The sequence below is a fragment of the Cryptomeria japonica genome, chromosome 3, assembly GCF_030272615.1.
Source record: "Cryptomeria japonica chromosome 3, Sugi_1.0, whole genome shotgun sequence".
NCBI classification, from domain to species: domain Eukaryota; kingdom Viridiplantae; phylum Streptophyta; class Pinopsida; order Cupressales; family Cupressaceae; genus Cryptomeria; species Cryptomeria japonica.
In genome coordinates, this window is record NC_081407.1 from 646,319,560 (window position 1) to 646,339,527 (window position 19,968).

Below are 19,968 nucleotides of genomic sequence, written 5' to 3' on the forward strand. Positions count from 1 at the left end.
TGTGTCACCTTCTATTTCCAAGTTCAAAAGTCCCTCCTGTTTGCACAATGTCAGTCCTTTGAACAGGGCGGCATATTCCGCCTCATTGTTTGTACCGATCAGCAGTTTGACAGAGCCTCCCCATAACATATGTCCTCTGTCGTCTCTAATGATGAAGCAATATAGAAGCCACTTATAATATATAGGGATTTTATGGATTACAAAGATACCAATAATTGTCCTCTTTTGGAATGGGTTTAGTCAAGATGAAATCAGCAGCATAACTTCCATTGTCAGTCCTTCCAATTCTGTCTATGTCATGAAAGAAAAATAAAGCCTATAGGTTCAAGGGGATTAGCACGAGTGGGAAATCATTAGAAGCTTTCCATTATACAAAATTTCAGTCCTTTCAACATGATGAAAGAAAAGAAGAGTATTTGCTCAAAGGGTTGAGCTCAAGTAGTAAATCATCAGAGCTCGTATTTTGAACACCCAAGTTTAAATATCCTAAAAACATTGTATGCTAGTATGGACATACGATGAATCTTCAATATGGGTAAGCTACCTGGTCTGGCATAACCCAACAAAGTCAAATACGAGACCTAGGTGTAATTGACAGGAGAAATGCCCCATATGTAACAAATCACATTCAACAAGGCCAGATACAAGTCCTTAGTCAATTTGAGGAAAGAGATACCCGTTTGTATCACAGGGACTCCCCGTACATTAAATTTATCAAAGAAAAATCAAAATGAAAAATAATCAGTAATTTTTCCACGGCGTGATAAAAGAAAAAATAAGAAATCGTTTTTTTTTTTTTGTTTTTTTTTTTTTTTTTGTTTTTTGAATTTGGTAAAATTCATACTTATTATGAGTTGCACACTTCAAGTAGATAAACATAAGAGTTATGAATTGCAGACCTGAAGGGCGTAGATAGCTGGCCATTGAGACAGGCGTTGAAGGGCATCATCGGTAAAAAGATTCTGCCTCAAACTAAGTTTTTTCAGGCGTGTAAGGTGAGCTATTCTGTCATCCAAGAGCTTGAGCCTGTTTGCACTGAAATCTATTTCTGTCAACTGCACCGGAAGTTCAACCTCCTCTAAATCGTGGAGCTGACAGCTTGTGAGGTCAAGTATCGTATCTTCTTCTTTGTTTCCTTCATCATATTTCTCTCCATGAGGGGAGAGATCAGATTGGGAAAGGAACACTTCGCCTTCGGGCTTCGATTCCCCCATCATTTTTCAGTTTAATTCAATTCAAAGTGCCTAACAAAAATTATTTATCAGATTGGGAAATACCTCCGTTTCCAAATTACATTCCTGAGAGAAGAAAGAATAAGCAGGAAAAACCTAGAAAAGTAAATGGAGGAGCATTTTTCTTTTTTCTCAAAGGGGATTCGGTTCCATTCGGTCCAAGAGAAAGTTTTCTTTTTACAAGGTTCTTTTGGATTAGGATACGTACACTTTTTTAATTTTCTTACAATTTTCTCAGTTTTCTTTTTACAAGGTTCTTTTGGATTAGGATACGTACACTTTTTTAATTTTCTTACAATTTTCTCAGTTTTCTTTTTACAAGGTTCTTTTGGATTAGGATACGTACACTTTTTTAATTTTCTTACAATTTTCTCATCGTGCAATTGACACTCTTTAAGACTAGCCGTTGACACTCTTTAAGACTAGCGGTTGCATGATTTATTTTCGTGTAACGGGAAGCCGATAGGCGGTCAAGTATGCAAGACTAAGGGCATGGGAAGTGATATGGTAACATACAATGAAAAGCTTTTGAATTTTACGAAAACAAAATATATAATAACAATTAACATTAACAAAACATTTTTCAAAAATGAACACAAATATCAATTGTCAATTCCAATTATTGTGTATTTATTGACAAAATAACATTGATAAAAAAATGTAGAACACTAAAAAGTATCATCCACAATTAGGTGGTTTCTGAATAGGTATGCACTACAGCTGCACAACTCACAGTTAGATTTGTTAGTCTTCAAAATTCATATGCTGTTGAAAATGGATGAACAGTGTGATCTGCAAATAGATTTGTTAAATTGACATAATATCATTTAACAATGCAAAAGCGGGATGTTCACAAGTGAATTTATATATAGCATCCATTATTATGCAGTTTTTTATAGGCAATGTGATATCAAAACTTCCAATATTTGGAAAGAGTAATTAGTCGTCAAGATCTAGTAGCATACGGTTGAACATTTAAGCAAAACATATCTAGAGAGTCTTATATTTTGGCATATATATAAGCAATCATAAATAAATATCATATTTCTAAATTGTATGCATATTAATCAATAGTGAGCACTCATAAACAAGATTTGGGCAACAAAAAATGAAGAATTGTGCTTCAACAGCAATGGTTTTTAATGAGATCTTCAAACTGTAGTTCCAACATCAGTGGGATTTTGTATGTATATATTTCATAAAGGTTGAGATTTAGTGACTTACTGTCACCAATACTTCTACTATATCTCAAAATCTAATTCATTGTTGAGAAGATAGCAGTCAAATTTCAAGTATGTACATATTCCCTGCTTAATATAGATTCAGATGATATGCATAGAAAGTATCACTGCACAATAGATTTATAAGAACATGGTTTGCTCTTGGTGATGACAATCACTTGATGAATTTATTGGAAAAAAATTCAAACAGTACAATTGTGATTGATTGCTGGTAGACCACAAAAATCTTAACGTAATAACTTGTTTGTCTATATCAAAGCGTGCAATGTCTATTTGGAATGCACAAGCCAAGCAATTCTGAGAATTCCAAAGAATCACCCATTGCAAATGGACAGATTTTGCAATCTATTTGTTTGAAAAATGGTTTGGGTTATAAGCATCTCAATTTGTTTGAAAAATGGTATTGGTTAGACTTTTTTTAAAGAAATCTTGGTTGTGGTTTGATTGTGAGAATGATGACTTTCAATGAGTGTGAGGCCAACACATTTTCTAGAACCCAACATATACAATTTGCTTCCATGTTTTGGAAATTGTGATTCAGAATGTCAATGAATAGTTGGGTTTGGTAACATTGGAATCCTTTCGCCGAATTGTTGATCTATTATCTAGATCTCAATGAACAATTTCATCAATGTAAATTATATTCCTTATCTACCAAATTGGGTGTCAACCGAAAAGCTTTGTTATGTTTCAACCAATCACTCAATATAATGCTAAAGTCTGAAAATGTAAAAGGAGCCCATAGCGTGAAACTTGTGAAGGAAACATAAGTTGTTGTTCAGGTTAGAAGAAATTAGTGACAAATGTGTGGAAAGGCAAAAAAGAAAATATAGTTTGAAATAGAAACAGACCAAAGAAATATAGCTACACAGCAAGGAAAGTTGATCTCCAATGTGGATGGGAGAAATACAAAAAGTCATGACGGAGGTAAAAAAAAAACAGTGGTGGTAAAAAAATCAGTGAAAGAGAGAAGCGTATTGGACAATCCTTAATTAATAAGGGTTTGGCACCCCCTTAAAATAAGGGGGTTTCCATCATTACATGTTATCTACAAGTGATCTGTAAGAGCACTATTGGTGATACTTGACAAATCCTAAACATACACAACAACATTTAGCAAAGCCTTAAAAAGCACAATTTTGCATGATGATAGAGATTGTAAGGTTGTGCAACTATAATATAATTATCATAGGTCTTTGTGTCAGGAAATAATCACAATTGGTTCTCAAATTGAAGCACAAAATGTCCACACAAGGTTTTCTACGAGATAGGGTTATATTTGCATCTTTGTTGCATAGTTCATGTGACAAGAATAGACTAAGCAACATGAATAATTCTATGTAAAAAATTTAAAAAAAATTCTTTCAAGGAATTTCTTGTATACAATAACAAATAAAAATAAAAAACTAAATAACTAATTCAACATTACCAAAATTTACAAAAGAAAATAAAAACAAATGCACAAAGAAAACGGTATAATGAATTTGTTAAGATAAGTTAAATAGCACCTGTAGGAGACATGGAGAGGTTAACAAATTGGGAATTATTGATGTGGGTGTGGAAGATTTGGGTGAAACTCTAATGAGCAATTGCCTTTACAATGATTTCATACTTTTTACATTTAAGAAAGGCATGGGAATTCTCTTTGTTGTTGTGCATCTATTTTTGGTTGCAGGGTTTAGGTGAAAATAGAATTACCTAAAACCTGTCATATATTTTGATGTCATATATTTCATTTATATTATTTTTTTTTTGTTTTTAATTTTTTTTTTAATTTTTCTTATAAAATGAATAAACATAAATATTAAATATTGAGATATAATTTATTTTTATATAATGTAATATAATATAAAATTGAATATTTAATATAATTTTTTATATATTAATTTTTAAATTATATTATATAATTCATAAATAACTATATATTCTGCATTTAATTATGTATTATAATTTAAATTATATTTTTTCTATACTTTATAGTATAATTAACTTTGTACACATATAATTCAAAAGTGCATAAAGTTTATTATAATATAACCATTATATACTTTAAAGTTTATTCACTTTTGAATTATAATAAACTTTGTTTCACCTTGAAGTGAAAGCTTATTGATTTATTAAATTTATTCACTTTTAAATTATAATAAATTTTATTCACTTATAATAATAAACTTTATACACTTTTGAATTATAAGTGTATAAATTAAAAGTGCATAAAGTTTTATTATTTATAAAGTTTATAAACATACCTAATAATAGATTTTATAAAGTTTTTTTTTTTTATCAGTAATTTTAGATATATTAATTTTCAACAAAAAGTTACAATCTACAGGGCCAAAGAGATATCAACATCAGCTCCAAATCAGTTCAGATTTTATAAAGTTTTATAACTTTATATATTAAATATGAAACTTTAAATTATAATATTTAAATTATATTATGATGTTAAACTTTAAAGTATATTAAAGTTTAATATAGTTTATTAAATTTTACATTTTAAATTAACATCATGTTTAATATTTTATATTTAATTCTATTTTTTAAATTAAAATTAAATATATATTTAATATTAAAATAAATGACAATAAAATGACAACCAAAGATTAATAATTTAAATTTAAAAATAATATTCAATATTTTAACATAAATATTAACTATAAAGATATATTGAAAAATAAAAAATATAATATAAATATTGTACATTATATAAAAATATATTAAAAATTAAAAAATTAAAAAAAAATTATTAAAGTAATTTTTGAAAAATTTATTAAGTAAAATATAAATAAAATATATAAAATTTAAGATATATTAAAAAAATAAAAAATTACAATATAAATAGAATACATTAAATAATAAAAATAAGTATAAATACAATTAAAAATATATATATTTAAAAAATAATATAGAAAAAATATATTAAAAATTTTGAAAAATATAATTAAAAATTTATTAAATGCGGCGAGAGAGAGAGAGAGAGAGAGAGAGGTGGGGTGTGGGCCCAAATCGGGCTGCATAAGCCCACTGACACGAAGGATTTGACAGCAATGGCCTCCGCCGTACACCAATGCAACACAAGTTGCTCACCAAAGAAAACGGTGGCCAAAAAATGTGACTAGCGGGAATTTACTGAGATACTAACACTTTTCCGGGTAAAAAAACCCCATACAAAGAGCCTATCGGCTCAATAAAATTGATTCAAATATTATAAATAAATAAATAAGTTAATGGGTTTTTAATGTAATGGTCAAGTTAGGTTGTGGTCTAGTTCGATTGGCGAGAGCTTCCAGTGGTAAAGCATGAGGTCACGAGGTCTAGTCTGCCCCAACCCCCATGGTACCAAAGGACGTGTCGTACCTGTTAGAGTATTCGGGTATTTACTTGATTAATTAAGCATTCTTTGTTTAATTATTTAAGTTCCCTTTATCTCTATTACACTTAAGCTAACTTTAGGTGCATATAATTAATTGTTTTAATTAATTATTATGTGCAAACCTAGGTTTTCCCTTTTTAGGGTTTCTTGACCTATTAAAGGTTGAGTTCTTTCTTTTCATTGTAAGAATAACATTACATATTTTTGTGAATATTGAGCTCTTTCTTTTTGAGCATATTCTCTGTGTTTTGTATGTTCTTCAGATTTTGCTTCATTGCTTCTCCTTGTAACAGGTTATTCGGCTTGCAGAAGATCTTTAGGCTCCTGTGGTGTTGTATTTTCTCAACTCTTATATGGTATCAGAGCGGTAGATCTGCAGCTGCCTGTTCTTGTTTTGAGATTTTTGGCTTTGGAAGTAGATCTGGGGTTTCAGGAATTTTTTTTGTGTACCTAGGGTTTGAGCTTTTTTTCTGAGCACTTTGGGCCTAAACGGACCTCACCATCGTGCTCAGAAGGCCCGAAAACCCCTATGGTCATATAAAATTTGACCTATTTTGATTCCTGAGCCTCTGGGAGCAATTTTTTTCTCAGATCTAAGCCGTATGGCCCTAGCACGCAGATCGAGAAAAAAAATAAAAAAATAAAAATAAAAATTTGCCTTTTTACGGCATGCAGGCCGAAATTTTCTTTTGAAAAAAAAAAGGTGAAAAAAAAAAAGGGGAGATTTGTTTCTTTTTAAGAAAAAAAAAATTTTTGGGAAAGTTTTTTTTTGGGGTTTGTGGGTACCGCAGGGTACCGGACTGACAGGCTTGTCAGACCTGTCAGTCCGGCCCCTGCGGCCCCCGCCGGCGGCCCCTTCGTCCTTTTCCGGACGTCGCCGCTGTTCCTCCGGCTCCCGCCGCCCACGATCTTCCTCCGCCGGCGAGTCTCCCGCCGCCCGCAAACTGCCCCCTCCGGCCACCGCATATCGCCGCTCCGGCCCCCCACCGGCTAGGTCCGCCGTCTTCGCCTCCCTGCGCTGCCGCCGCCGGCCAGTCACCGCCCGGCCGCCGCTCACCTTCCGGCCGCTGCCTACCAGCACTGCCGGCAGCCCGGCTCCGTCCGCTCCCCGGCCGCAGTTTTTTTCCGACTGCCACCGGTGCGCCACCGGATCTCTGCTCCCTGGCCACCGGACCACCAACAGGCCACCAGACCCCTTTTTGGGGCCTTTTAAGGGGGTGTTTGGTTTTTTGGCCCTATCTTGGGCATACGGAGTCGGATTTTGGTGAACGAATAGGCGTCGGAAAGATGGTTCCGAGGCCGACCTCATGGTGTTGGTACTTTATTCCAATTTTGCTGTTTGACTGTGTTTTTTTTACAGTCAAAGTGAGGTCTCTTTTTTGCACTCCGGGAGACGTAGAATGAGCATCCAACCTCCGTTTTTCGAAAACTTTATATTTTCGGAAAGCGTGTTTTGTGTCCTTTCCAGAAAAATGAGTTTTTTTTCCAGATTCTTCTCCATGCATATTTTATTCAGTTTTTTTCTTTTCAGCACTCTGGTGGATATCGTGGTTGTTTCAGGTCCTGGGATCTCTTTTCTGAGTAGGGTGTCTCTGTTTTGGTTCTCATTTCTATTTCCAGTCTTCTTATCATTGTAGTTTGTAATTATGCAAACGCACTGAGATAAAGTGCCATCATGCATTGTTTACTTGGAATCTTGCATATCTTGTGTCTTGTTGTACATGCACTGTTGATCAAGTGCCATGAGGGGGTTGATGTTTGCCTTTGTTTGCCATCTTCCTTTGTCAAGTGAGTGTTCCTTCCATGACATTCACCTCATGATGATGTGTCTCAGCACCTTTGATGTTCTTGGTTCTTCGTCATGCAGTTGTTTTTGGCTGTCCTTTTCAGTGTTCCTGTCCCTCTCCTACTTCCGCATTATGGGGAGGTTTATCCTGTTGGTTCTAATGCTTCCGTGGTTCGATTGATCAGCTCTTCAGGCTTTGGTTTCTCATGCCATCTGTATCTTCGATTTCAGTTGTTTTGCCTTGTTTGCCTCCTGATTCGAGTAGTGTCATTTGAGGGCACTCATGCAGATTACAGTCTTCTCTACCTGGTCATGTTCTAGTTCAGTGGATGTTCTTCAGATCAACAGTTATTCTTCGACAAAGTTTGCAGGGTCTTCATGCTTCAGTGATATTTTTTTCCATCTCTTTTTGGAGTAGAGTTTTGTTCCCATGTGGTTTTCTCTATTTCTCCAGTTCATAGAGATTTCATTGTATTTGGGTACCTGATCAGACCTTGTTGCCGGGACCCATCTTTATTGCTTTCATTAGCTGTTCTAGGTTTTAGCTTCTCCCTAAGTCTAGCTTAAGGGGGGGTGTTAGAGTATTCGGGTATTTACTTGATTAATTAAACATTCTTTGTTTAATTATTTAAGTTCCCTTTATCTCTATTACACTTAAGCTAACTTTAGGTGCATATAATTAATTGTTTTAATTAATTATTATGTGCAAACCTAGGTTTTCCCTTTTTAGGGTTTCTTGACCTATTAAAGGTTGAGTTCTTTCTTTTCATTGTAAGAATAACATTACATATTTTTGTGAATATTGAGCTCTCTCTTTTTGAGCATATTCTCTGTGTTTTGTATGTTCTTCAGATTTTGCTTCATTGCTTCTCCTTGTAACAGGTTATTCGGCTTGCAGAAGATCTTTAGGCTCCTGTGGTGTTGTATTTTCTCAACTCTTATAGTACCAACGTCACCGGTCACGTTAAAAAGTTTACCTAGCGCACTGCAATTTATAGGGGTGCTATACCCAATTCTTGTAATTTAAAAAAAAATAAAAAATAAAAAAATATAATGACGAAGTTGAATTGTTCTAATGAGTTCTATCACGCGTTGATTGGGAGGCCTAGTGTCATGATAGATGAGGCTAGATCACATCTTTAATGAATGTGATAAAATGGATACCCTTTAGTCCTTGGCTCTCAATTGCTCATACTTCCATGTTGAATAGCGAAAAGTTCTTTTTTGATGATATAAAATCCTCCTTTAAAAAATAATAATATAGTTTATTTTTATCTAATTTGATTCATATATTTTGATGGACTACTTTAACTTTTAGTTTCTTTTGTTTATATGTGTCAAATCTATGAATATAGATTTATTTTATGTTGACTTGGTAAGTGTAAAATGATTCTTGAATTTGAAAAAGTTAAATTTAAATTTGGGTAGAGTTAACTATCAATTATCTATTATGAGTTGATTTGGATGTAAAAGTGTTAACTTGTGTGTTATGTTGTTGTATTCAAGAACAAACTATAATTCACTTTTACATATCTAAAAATCATTAGAGAGCTTTATTATACATTTCATCTTCATAAAAACATGAGATCAATATTACATTAGCACTTGTGTATGTTGCAGGATCATTTGTTATCTTTGATCATTGTTTCATACCATTGATTTAGTGATAGGAGTATAACCAAAGAGGAACACTCCTTGTGTAACAAACAATAGATTGTGTTTACTAACACCACCTCTTGACAAACATGAGTGTAGACATCAAAGACAACACATTTCATAAATCTAAATAATTGAAATTTAAATCACTAAACCAAATTCAAATTTGCACACAAGGTCTAGTTTCACATTCAAGAAAATGAACCAAAGTAGGAAACCATATTTTTTCTCAATCTAGAGGCATTTGTTTAATTTGTTCGAATTTTGACATATTGGTAAATCAATTTGCAACATCTACTACGATATCATTTATCTGAAAAACCAAATACTTTTTTACTTATTTATATTTTAGGTATGTACATTTATCAATCTCAACTCTTTATCCTAGATTAGATTGTTATTCGTTGTAGATTAATTAATTTATCTTGAGATATATTTGTATAGAGTGTTATTTTTTTATGCATCTTGGTAACCCTTATGGGAATCAAACACACAAGATCTTATAATCTAAACTTTTTTCATTGTATATTTTTTATTTCAGATTTAATTTTGATGTTAGGGCTTGGACTTTTGTGGTGTGATATATATTTGATCCTTACCTTATCTTACCTAGTTTAAAACTTGGGGCTTTATTACTAATTTTATGTTTTAGATTTGAGTACATGTTGATTTTTTTTCAAATCTTAGACCTTTTTCATATCATTTTTTTCTTCAGGGTTCATTTTTTCATTTTTGATATCTAGTTGATCTCTACCCTCCCACCCTTGGATTGTTCCTTATTGAAAGATCATCTTTCACGAATTCTCATAGACTTTTGCCTTTGACCTATATTCATGCATGCAATACTAATTTGATGTGTTTCTATATTTTATGTTATTTCATCCTTCCATTCTCGATGTTTTCATGTATTCATGTCTTATGGATGGGGATGTATTTTCTATGGAGAGATTTCATCATGCTTGTGATATTTCCTTCTTCATAAAGTTAGTCATTAAGTCATGTTTCTCTTTTAAATATACTCACTTCACTTATTTATGAGCTTCATCTAGATCATAATTTTCTTGTGAATGGTGATATTGATTAGCACCATAATGTTTTACCTTTGAGCACTTTTCTTCATGACATGGCAATTAAATATTTAGGATTAAAGTGTCATCTACATAGGATTATTATGTACTATTAATGTGTTTCTAATGCTCTTGGAATGTATCCTTGGACATATAAGGTGTAACTAAGAATTAATTTATAATTTAGATTCTTTCAAAATATTGATATTAGTTGTCATATGCATTCATGAAGAAGGTGAAGTTCACGAGTAAAATTTATATTTAGCAAAGCTCTCAACTGGAGCATGAGAATTGAGTAGTGGATCATCTAAAGTGTTATTAGTGGGTCCCATATGAGTTGGGTGATAGTTTTAGATGTTTGCCTTGTGATATGATCATTTTAGAGTTACAAGACAAAGATAGCATTTATTAAATTAATACAAAGGTTTTTTTGTTGTTCATGGCTCATTGGGATTTACATTTACTATTCTTGGAAGTGCTTTGATATTTTTAATGTGAGAGTTTTACATTTTTCCATGGTTTGATTTGTTGGGAACTATTTGTGGTATTCCTCTCTTTCTTTTCTATAAATTGGAGGCATGGGATAGTAATTTTATGAGATTGTTTCATAGGTACATAGGTGTTGGTAGATTATTGTCAGAGTTCACAACATTAGTGTGTGGTTGTATCTTTCCTTTGAAGATTAATGCATACTTGTCCCCTTTCTTGTGTGGATTTTTTTAAAATACTTTCTTCGTGTAAACCTTATGTTATCTATGGTTTGTTGATTTATCTCTTATTACTAATTTTTCGATCACATTATATTTATCAAATGGTAATTGTTGACCATTTTTGTGTCAAGCTTAGTCATGCAAATAACCAATCTGAGATATCTTCACTGGCTAAAAACCCTATTAATACCCCTAAAGCCTAAAACTCTAAACCCTTAAGGCTTTTGCCTTAACCTTTTTTGGCCTTATTCTTTTCCTTTGTTGACCAACACAGGCGATCATTTCACTTAAATTTTACCAGCTTGAGGGTCCCTTCTTCATAACAGGACTAGCCCCTTTCACCCACTACCGGCTGGCAGGAGTTCTTTTTATCGCTATGTCGCGTTGGTCGGGAACTTCCACTTTTTTTCCCTATTGTGACTATTCTACTTTCGCGCGACATGGCAATGAGCGATGCTAGCGGGAGTTATAATTTGTTATCGCTTGGTAGGTCGTTATCACTCTTTCCCCATAGATAGGAACAATGTGACTGTTCCACTTTCATGTGATGCGGTGATGAGCGATGTGTCTTGGAGGAAGAGGGTTGTTATCGTTGTTTCACAGCGATAAGGAATTGAGTCCCACCCTCGGCTGCGATACTGCGATGAGTTGTTTGGCTCTGGGACCAGCTCATTTTTAAGGCACAATCATGACCATCCACCTGTGCACAAGGATGATGATCGAGTGACCCGAATTTAAACTTGAGATGATCCTTGGAATTAAAACAACTGCCCAGTAGTGGTTGTCAGCTTAATGGGTCAAAAATCAGTTTCTGACCCTGTCGGCTAACCAAATCAAATCTAATCTATCTCAACCACTTTCAGAGGGTCGAGGGACGACCGCCATTACTCCACCGCGACTCTGCAAGTACTTCTCTTTCGCCACCCATGCTCATTTATTACAGATTGAAGACTTTTAGGCCTGACAAAGGATAATCAAACACTATTCTTGCAGGGATTCTCTCATTTTTCAGGGATTATTTCTCTTTCCAAGTTCTAGGTGATTGTTTTAGACATGCAACCATCAAATCAAGTTGTCTGATTTGATCCTCTCTTTTTTGTAACCTAACCGTAGTTGGTTGGGGTTTATGAACCTAGTGTTACATATGAGTTATGCATGATCTATAAAGGCAAATTTTGTAGCTCTTTCTAAGGGTTCTTATCCCTTTTCTCTTACAAAATTTATATGTTTTTTGCAGTTGTAAATCGCATTGCCTTCATGTTAATAAATTATCTGTCTTACCTTCTCTCAATTGTCGAATACACTGTGTGATTTTCTCACCTCTTATTTGGAAATCTTTCTTTCTTTTGTCTTCATATTTTAGTTTGTGTTTTTCATTGCCTGCATATGTTGTCTTTGGATATCTCTTAGTCCCTCTCAACATTCAGTTAGGTTCTAACCTTCTTGTTTTCTCTTGAAGGTACTTGTTAAGATTGAGATTTGTGTATATATCTTTGGGTGGTTTATTGATGCCTTGTGTATTCATAGGCAAGGGAAGAAACATATTTCAATCTAGGTTCATCACCTCTTTTCCCTTTCAGCATTCTTTCTCCCCTTTTCCCCTCTAGATCATTAGAATAGGTTTTATGGGTGTTGGGTTGGTCCAACACCGCACCCTAATTGATAAGGAAGTTAGCCTTCTCCAAAGACTCAACCTCACATGCGCAAGGTCCCACACTTGGAGATTGTTTCCATGTTTCACAAGGTTGTTGAGCACTAGTGTTCAACAAGGGTGCAAACTTTTGTGACAATAGTATCTGGCATGTCCGGTGGGACAAGTTGAATTATCTCTAGTTCAATTTTTCTTACTAAATTACTGATAGTTGGTGTCTGTCAGCAAGTTTTGCCTTTGGAGGCAACATTTTACATACCTAGTGAATCTAAGAAGAAATATATTGGTTAAGCAGTCCTAAGCCCAAACCAACTGAAGATTTGGTGTGTTCTTCAATTCATCAAGCCTTTGGAGGCAGCATCTTTCAAGCACTTGGCAACTTTGCAATCATTTGGTGAATCTATGGTATGTTGTCTATCTTTGATTGGGGATATTTGTTTCCCCTTTTAAGCATTTCGTTAAACAAGATCTATTTCTTTCAAATGCTTTAAAATGAGTTCATATCATGGATGTAACTTCTATTCACCCCCATTCTATGAGAATGCAAGCCATTTTTCCCCTGCTTACCAGCAAGACCAAACTAGGACTGCTCCTAGCTTTAACCCCAACAACTTTTCTCTAGCAGTAGATGGGTATTTTCCTAATGCTTATGACCCACCCACCCCTGCTCGACCTTCTTGGCAGCCTAATCAACCTCAGAATGATGAAAAAGCACAAATTGCAGAGCTCAAAAATATGATTCTAGGCTTGAGACTGCTAATGGATGATTTCAAGGAGGAGATGGCCTATCAGGCTCAACTTCAACAGTAGGATGAGATATTTTATCAGGCTCAGCAACAACAAATTGATTTGGAGGCCCCAAGATAGCAACAACCGTGGGATTTGCAGCAGGGAGATTGTCAAGCTTATCTTCAAGATCAGTAATGTGAAATGCAAAAGAGATAGTTTGGGGAGAGTCTCAAACAATACATCACTACAAAAGAGGTTGAGATGAAGTTGTCACTTGCAAGGAAAGAGAGCCCCAAATTTAAAGTTCCAAGTTTTAGACAAGGTGGTTCTTATGCATCTCAGAGGTCTAAAATTCCAAGTTTTAGGAGTCCTCCCTCATTTCAAGAGCTTGCTCTTGAGCAAGTACATCCTTATGAGGAGCCCAAGTTTTAGGAGTCCTCCCTCATTTCAAGAGCTTGCTCTTGAGCAAGTACATCCTTATGAGGAGCCCATTCAAGAAGCCTAACCAGATCCTTATATTCTTGATAAGCCTATAAAGGAGGAAGCTAATCAATATGCCTTCCCAAGTTTTAGAAGTACATGCCTTTGCATGATTCTCAGACTGCACAAGTTGTAATTTCTCAAGACCATCAGGTTGTAGAACGACAAGAAGAGATGTTTGAAGAGACAAAGATAGATCTTTAACATGTTGTTATGATTGTGCATGAAGTTTAAAATGATAAATTAGATCTACAACATGAGGTAGAGGTGGCTATAGATGAGGAACATTAGGTTCCAAATCAAGAGGATCAAGGCACAAATTTCCAAGGTATCATTGAGAATTTTTGCTCCAACCTTGATAGTATTTTGACACCTTTGGAAAGAGAGGATGATCAGTTGCTTTAGGCCATCGGGCAAGATAAGGTTAACAATGAGGAGGAGGGCCTAGTCCTCTCATTCGATTGTCTTCCTTTCTTCATTGATCATGTGGAGAAGGATATATCTACACCTTCCCTGGTGGTTGCTTTGGAGCAGCAAGCTAATGTTGGTGAGGCCGCGGGGGGTGATGTTTTTGCAGTAGATGGCATGGCAGATGGGTCATGCCATGAACCTAAGGTTATTGCAGTTAGTTGCCAAGAAGAAGAGACAAAAATAAAGAGACAACCTGAAGATTTTAGATCTTCTTGTGAGGTGTCTCATAAGCCTGAATTTGTGTTGATAAGTTGGTTGTCAACACATGTGATTTTGATTTTCCTGAGGATCTCCCTTATGTAGATCAAGAAGGAGGTATGGAATGCTTTCCATCCTCATGTGAGTTTGAGGCCTTTTCCTTTTGTTTCAATTCATATCAAGAGAAAGACAGTTGTGATAGTAGTGAATCTCCCTTGTGTGAAGAGGTTTCTAAGTTCTCTTCTATAGGGGTTAGTTCTTTTGATACTGACCTACCTCTTGAATATTTCCCCTATGATGTTGTGCCTTCACTTGACACACCTCCATGTGCCTCGGAGGCTTATTTTTTGTGGATCCCTTACAATATCAAAGTGAATGGTGAAGTTTTCTTCCACCACATGAGCAACATGCATGATCTGATGTATGCATCAGGAGACTTCAATTGTTGCAGCCAGGTGGTGATTGTGACCATAGTATGAGGGAGATCAGCTCCTTCATAAGGTTTATCTTTGATAGAGGCAAAGACATCTATTGCCTCTTAATTTTAATAATGTACATAGTTAGTTTAGGTTCTTTTGTTTTCCAAGAAGTGCACGAGTATAGACCATTCTTCCCTAGAATGGTAAGATTTTAATTTTTGTAGGTTGCAGGAGTAGAGGTTTATTATTATTTTTAATCTTGACTTTTTGTCCAATGGATCTCACAGGCTACTAAACATGTCCCAAGCAAGCTTGCCATATCCTCTGAGTTGCCAGGATTTTTGACCATTTTTTTGTCAACCTTAGCCATGCAGACAACCAATCTGAGATATCTTCACTAGCTAAAAACCCTGTTAAAACCCCTAAGGCCTAAAACCTTAAACCCTTAAGGATTTTGCCTTAACCTTTTTTGGTCTTATTCTTTTCCTTTGTTGACCAGTACGGGTAGTCATTTCACTTAAAGTTTGTCGGCTGGAGGGTCCCTTCTTCATAACAGGACCGACCCCTTTCACCCACTACCGGCTGGTGGGAGTTTTTTTATCGTTATGTCGCGTTGGTCAAGAACTTCCACTTTTTTTCCCTGCTGCGACTGTTCTACTTTCGTGCGACATGGCGATGAGTGATGTTGGCGGGAGTTATAAGTTGTTATCGCTTGGTAGGTGGTTATCACTTTTTCCCTACAGACAGGAACAATGTGACTATTCCACTTTCGCATGATGCGGTGACGAGTGATGTGGTAAAGAGGAAGAGGGTTGTTATCTCTTTTTTGCAGTGATTAGGAATTGGGTCCCACCCTTGGCTGTGATACTGCAATGGGTTGTTTGGCTAGTGGGACCCGCTCATTTCAAGGCGCAATCATGACCATCCACCTGCGCACAAGGATGATGATCAAGTGGCTTAAATTTAGACTTGAGATGATCGTTGGAATTCAAACAACTTCTTAGTAGTGGTTGTCGACTTAATGGGTTGAAAATCAGTTTCTGACCCCATTGGCTAACCAAATCAAATCCGATCTATCTCAACCACTTTCAAAGGGCCAAAGGACGACCACCATTACTCCACTGTGACTTTGTAGACGCTTTTCTCAGGCCGCCCATGCTCATTTATTATAGACTGAAGACTTTTTGTGCCTAGTAGAGGACAATCAGACACTATTCTTAGTAGGATTATCCCCTTTTTAAGGGATTGTTTCTCTTTCCTAGTTCTGGGTAATTTTTTCAGACACACAACCATCAAATCAATCTATTTGATCTAATCCTCTCTTTTTTGTAACCTAACCCTAGTTGGTTAGGGTTTCTGAACCTAGTGTTCCATCTAAGTTATGCCTGATCTATAAAGGCAAATTTTGTAGCTATTTCTAAGGGTTCTTCTCCCTTTTCTCTTGTAGAATTTCTATGTTTTCTGCAACTATAAATCGCCTTGCCTTCATGTTAATAAATCATTTGTCTTACCTTCTCTTAGTTGTCGAATACATTGTGTGTTTTTCTCACCTCTTATTTGGCAATCTTTCTTTCTTTTGTCTTCAAATTTTAGTTCAAGTGTTAATCATTGCCTACATATGTTGTTTGTGGATATCTCTCAGTCCCTCTCAACATTCAGTTAGGTTATAACCTTCCTATTTTCTCTTGAAGATACTTGTTAAGATTGATATTTGTGTATATCTTTGGGTGGTTTATTTATGTCTTGTGCATTCACAAGTAGGGGAAGAAACATATTTCAATCTAGGTGTATCACCTCTTTTCCCTTTCATCATTCTTTCTCCCCTTTTCCCCTCTAGATCATTAGAATAGGTTTTATAGATGTTGGGTTGGTCCAACACCACACCCTGATTGATAAGGAAGTCAGCCTTCTCTGGAGACTCAACCTCACATGCACAAGGTCCCACACTTGGAGGTTGTTTCCATGATGCTTCACAAGGTTATTGAGCACTAGTGTTCAACAAGGGTGAAAACTTTTGTGACAACAATAATCCTTTTTAAATAAAATTTATATTTGCATACACTTTCAAAAGATTTTATTTTAATAGTTTCTCCTTGATTATAAACACTTAGTATCAAAGCTAATAGTTTTGCATAAAAAGGGACAAATTTTATTAAATGTTGAAAGTTTTTTTGTTATAATGGGAGTTTTTATATTACATGGTTTTGTAAATTTGAGGAAAGGATTAAAACCATAGCTTCTACCTCCAATATATGATATAAAATGTGAAAGTTGAAGATGAAATATCTCCTTGAAGAAAGAGGTTGATTGTTACTATTTCACAAAAAAAAAGTCTATCTAATATGTCTAATGAAAATTGATCAAAATTAAACAAGAAGACATAATGAACTATAAGGTTTTGCCTTATAGATTTTGATCTCTTAAATATCATTGAGAATTCTACCACATAATTTATAGAAGAGGATGGGTGATATCTACCAAACTAAAAGTTTTATAAATAAAATATATCTCAAAAGATCATTAGATTCATTAGATATGAAAGGTTGTAATTTTACGTTTTGAATTTGATTTTAAGCTAACTTGTTATTTAGTTATTAAGTTGGAAGAGGAAGATAGATTCATTTTATTTCTTTATTCTTCAGCTGATATGTAATAACCCACCATAATTAATTCAACAAAATTGAGTATTCTTTTTTTTGTGTTTAATTTAATCATTATGTTTGATTCAATTGCATACTCTGGGAATCCATCCATTTGGATCAGGCATTCATCCATCCGGGATGAGCATCAAACCATACAGGCTAGGCATTTGTCCATACGAGACATAAGATTTCATCTATCCAATACGGGATAGGCATCTACCCATACGAGGTAGGCATCTATCCAATCATGATAGGAGGTGCTCTGGCCAGAGACTTAGACTCATCGGGACCATTCGGGTCCTGAGCCACTCACTAAGTACTACACTCTTCTAACAGAAGTGCACCGAGGTCGCTGTCCTTAGGAGTAATTAAATAACATAATACAAGCTTGAATTTTGCCTCAGAATTTGGCTTAAAGCCTCAAGAAGTCAAGCAAATCCATACGGGATTCCTTCCGAGTATGCATTGAATTACTTTTTCCAATTTAATTATCTTTATCTTTCAAAATAGGATTCTTAGTCAATCCTTCCTTTACCAAGCCTAGACCCCACCCACGAACACCTGAGTACGAGGGACAACTCCGTCCCAAGACTGCCTACATACCCGCTTCGGCACGGGATCAAGGCGTAAAGTATGTAGTTCTATTTTCTATTCTATGGTTTGATGTAAACTGATTAGTGGGTACGCAACCCTTTCTAGGGTCAATGTCCTAGACAGTTTCTCTGTGGTTGCTACCCACGATGGTAGCACTTAAACAAAGGCTCAAGATGGCCTATTGTTTGTGGCCTAACAACTACATCCTAACACCTATCATGAGCGTCACCCTTGGCCAAATTGTCAATCACCAATACCCCTTCAAGATTAAAAACTAATTTCATAAAAGCATTTTACTTATCCAACCCTAAAAGGGGTTTACTATGGTTTCTCTCAACGGATGAAAAATCATTTAAAAATTATCTTATTAGATTATCGATCCAAGGGGGATTACCCGCCCCTTGGATTTTAACTTCCAAGTGTCCCTTATTACTCCCTGACGATTTATAGGGACGATGCCACAAACGTCGTTGATGTAGCTTTATTAGGCATTAAGTGCAGTAGTTCAACACAGCGACATTACCTGTAAGCGTGACCCAGAGGCACCGTATATACAGAACGCTACTAGGTTTAGGTTTCCATCTTCCTTTATTTAGTTTTCTAACTAAGAAGCTATGAAAACATCATGCTTGAAAACAATTACTAATTGAACAAGCATAATTTCTAATTGATTGAAATAACTACTTGATGAATTACGTAGAATAAAACCATAACTTGAAATATAACTTGGTTATGAAAAACTTGCATATTAATAATTACATGTGTACTTGCATGATATCGTCAAATAAATGTAGTTAATCTATAAGAAATTTGCATGATATAAGAATAGTGTAACTTGCGTGCATAATTAAGCAATCAAAAAATAGTGATTAATTTAGGCATTCGATTCAAATTATATTAATGTGAATTAGTTGCTAAAGGCCAACTAAGTGTCGAATGGATCTTATATGGAATGAATGATTCTAGTTAAAGAATTGGTCCATTATAATTTACTAATATAAAATTTTCCGAGGATACTTTAATCATGAATAATCCCCGATATTTATATACTTTCCTAAAATTTATACTAAGGAAGGAATTTAATATTTCTAAGTTTAACAATTAAAAATTAAAAAAAAATCTAAGCAATTAACTTCAATCTCAAAGTAATTACTAAAAATTTCTAATTTACAAATTAAAAGATAAAAAAAAACTATTTACAAAACAAAATAAATAAATAACGAATTAATGTTTTGTTTGCAAATGGGGGGGAGTGGGGACCACCGGTCCCATCACCCCCCTATGGTCCTGCATGTGTAGGCCCGCAGGGTTGAGGGGGCCTCGTGGTCCCCTCCACTCCCCTGCGGCCACTTACAGTGACCATAGGGTAGTGGGGGGTATCGCTACCCCCGGCGGTTTCAATACGGCCGCCCTACATGCCTTTGAACGTTTTCGAAGTCCGAGCCGAACATTAATATATGTTGACATTTAATGCAGTTTATTATATTTATAATGTGACATCAATATATATATATGGTTTCATATTTCCTTAAAAGAAAAAAAAAAAAAGAGATTTATTTATAAAAGTAAGAAAAAAAATAGATGATCAAATAATAGTATTTTTTTTAATTGATTATCATAGTAAACAGGTGTTTATCATTTACAGAGGGAGAGAGAGAGAGCTTTATCCAACCATCACAGGGAGGGAGTTTATTTCTAGACTTCACAAGGAAATTGTTT

The 19,968-nt window shown here is 35.0% G+C and overlaps 1 protein-coding gene across 3 annotated transcripts in view; it reads right to left on the reverse strand.

Moving 5' to 3' along the window:
* The window catches only part of LOC131027809 (protein phosphatase 1 regulatory inhibitor subunit PPP1R7 homolog), a 59,075-nt gene extending 57,623 nt beyond the window's left edge, over nucleotides 1–1,452 (reverse strand). For all 3 annotated transcript variants that reach the window (XR_009102539.2, XM_057957903.2, XM_057957902.2), the window contains exon 1: nucleotides 900–1,452. Coding sequence is in view for 2 of the 3 variants with exons in the window: in XM_057957903.2 (XP_057813886.1) it covers nucleotides 900–1,217 (318 nt within the window). In the remaining variant the exon portion in view is untranslated. The remainder of the gene's footprint in view (nucleotides 1–899) is intronic.
* Nucleotides 1,453–19,968: the final 18,516 nt, after the last annotated feature.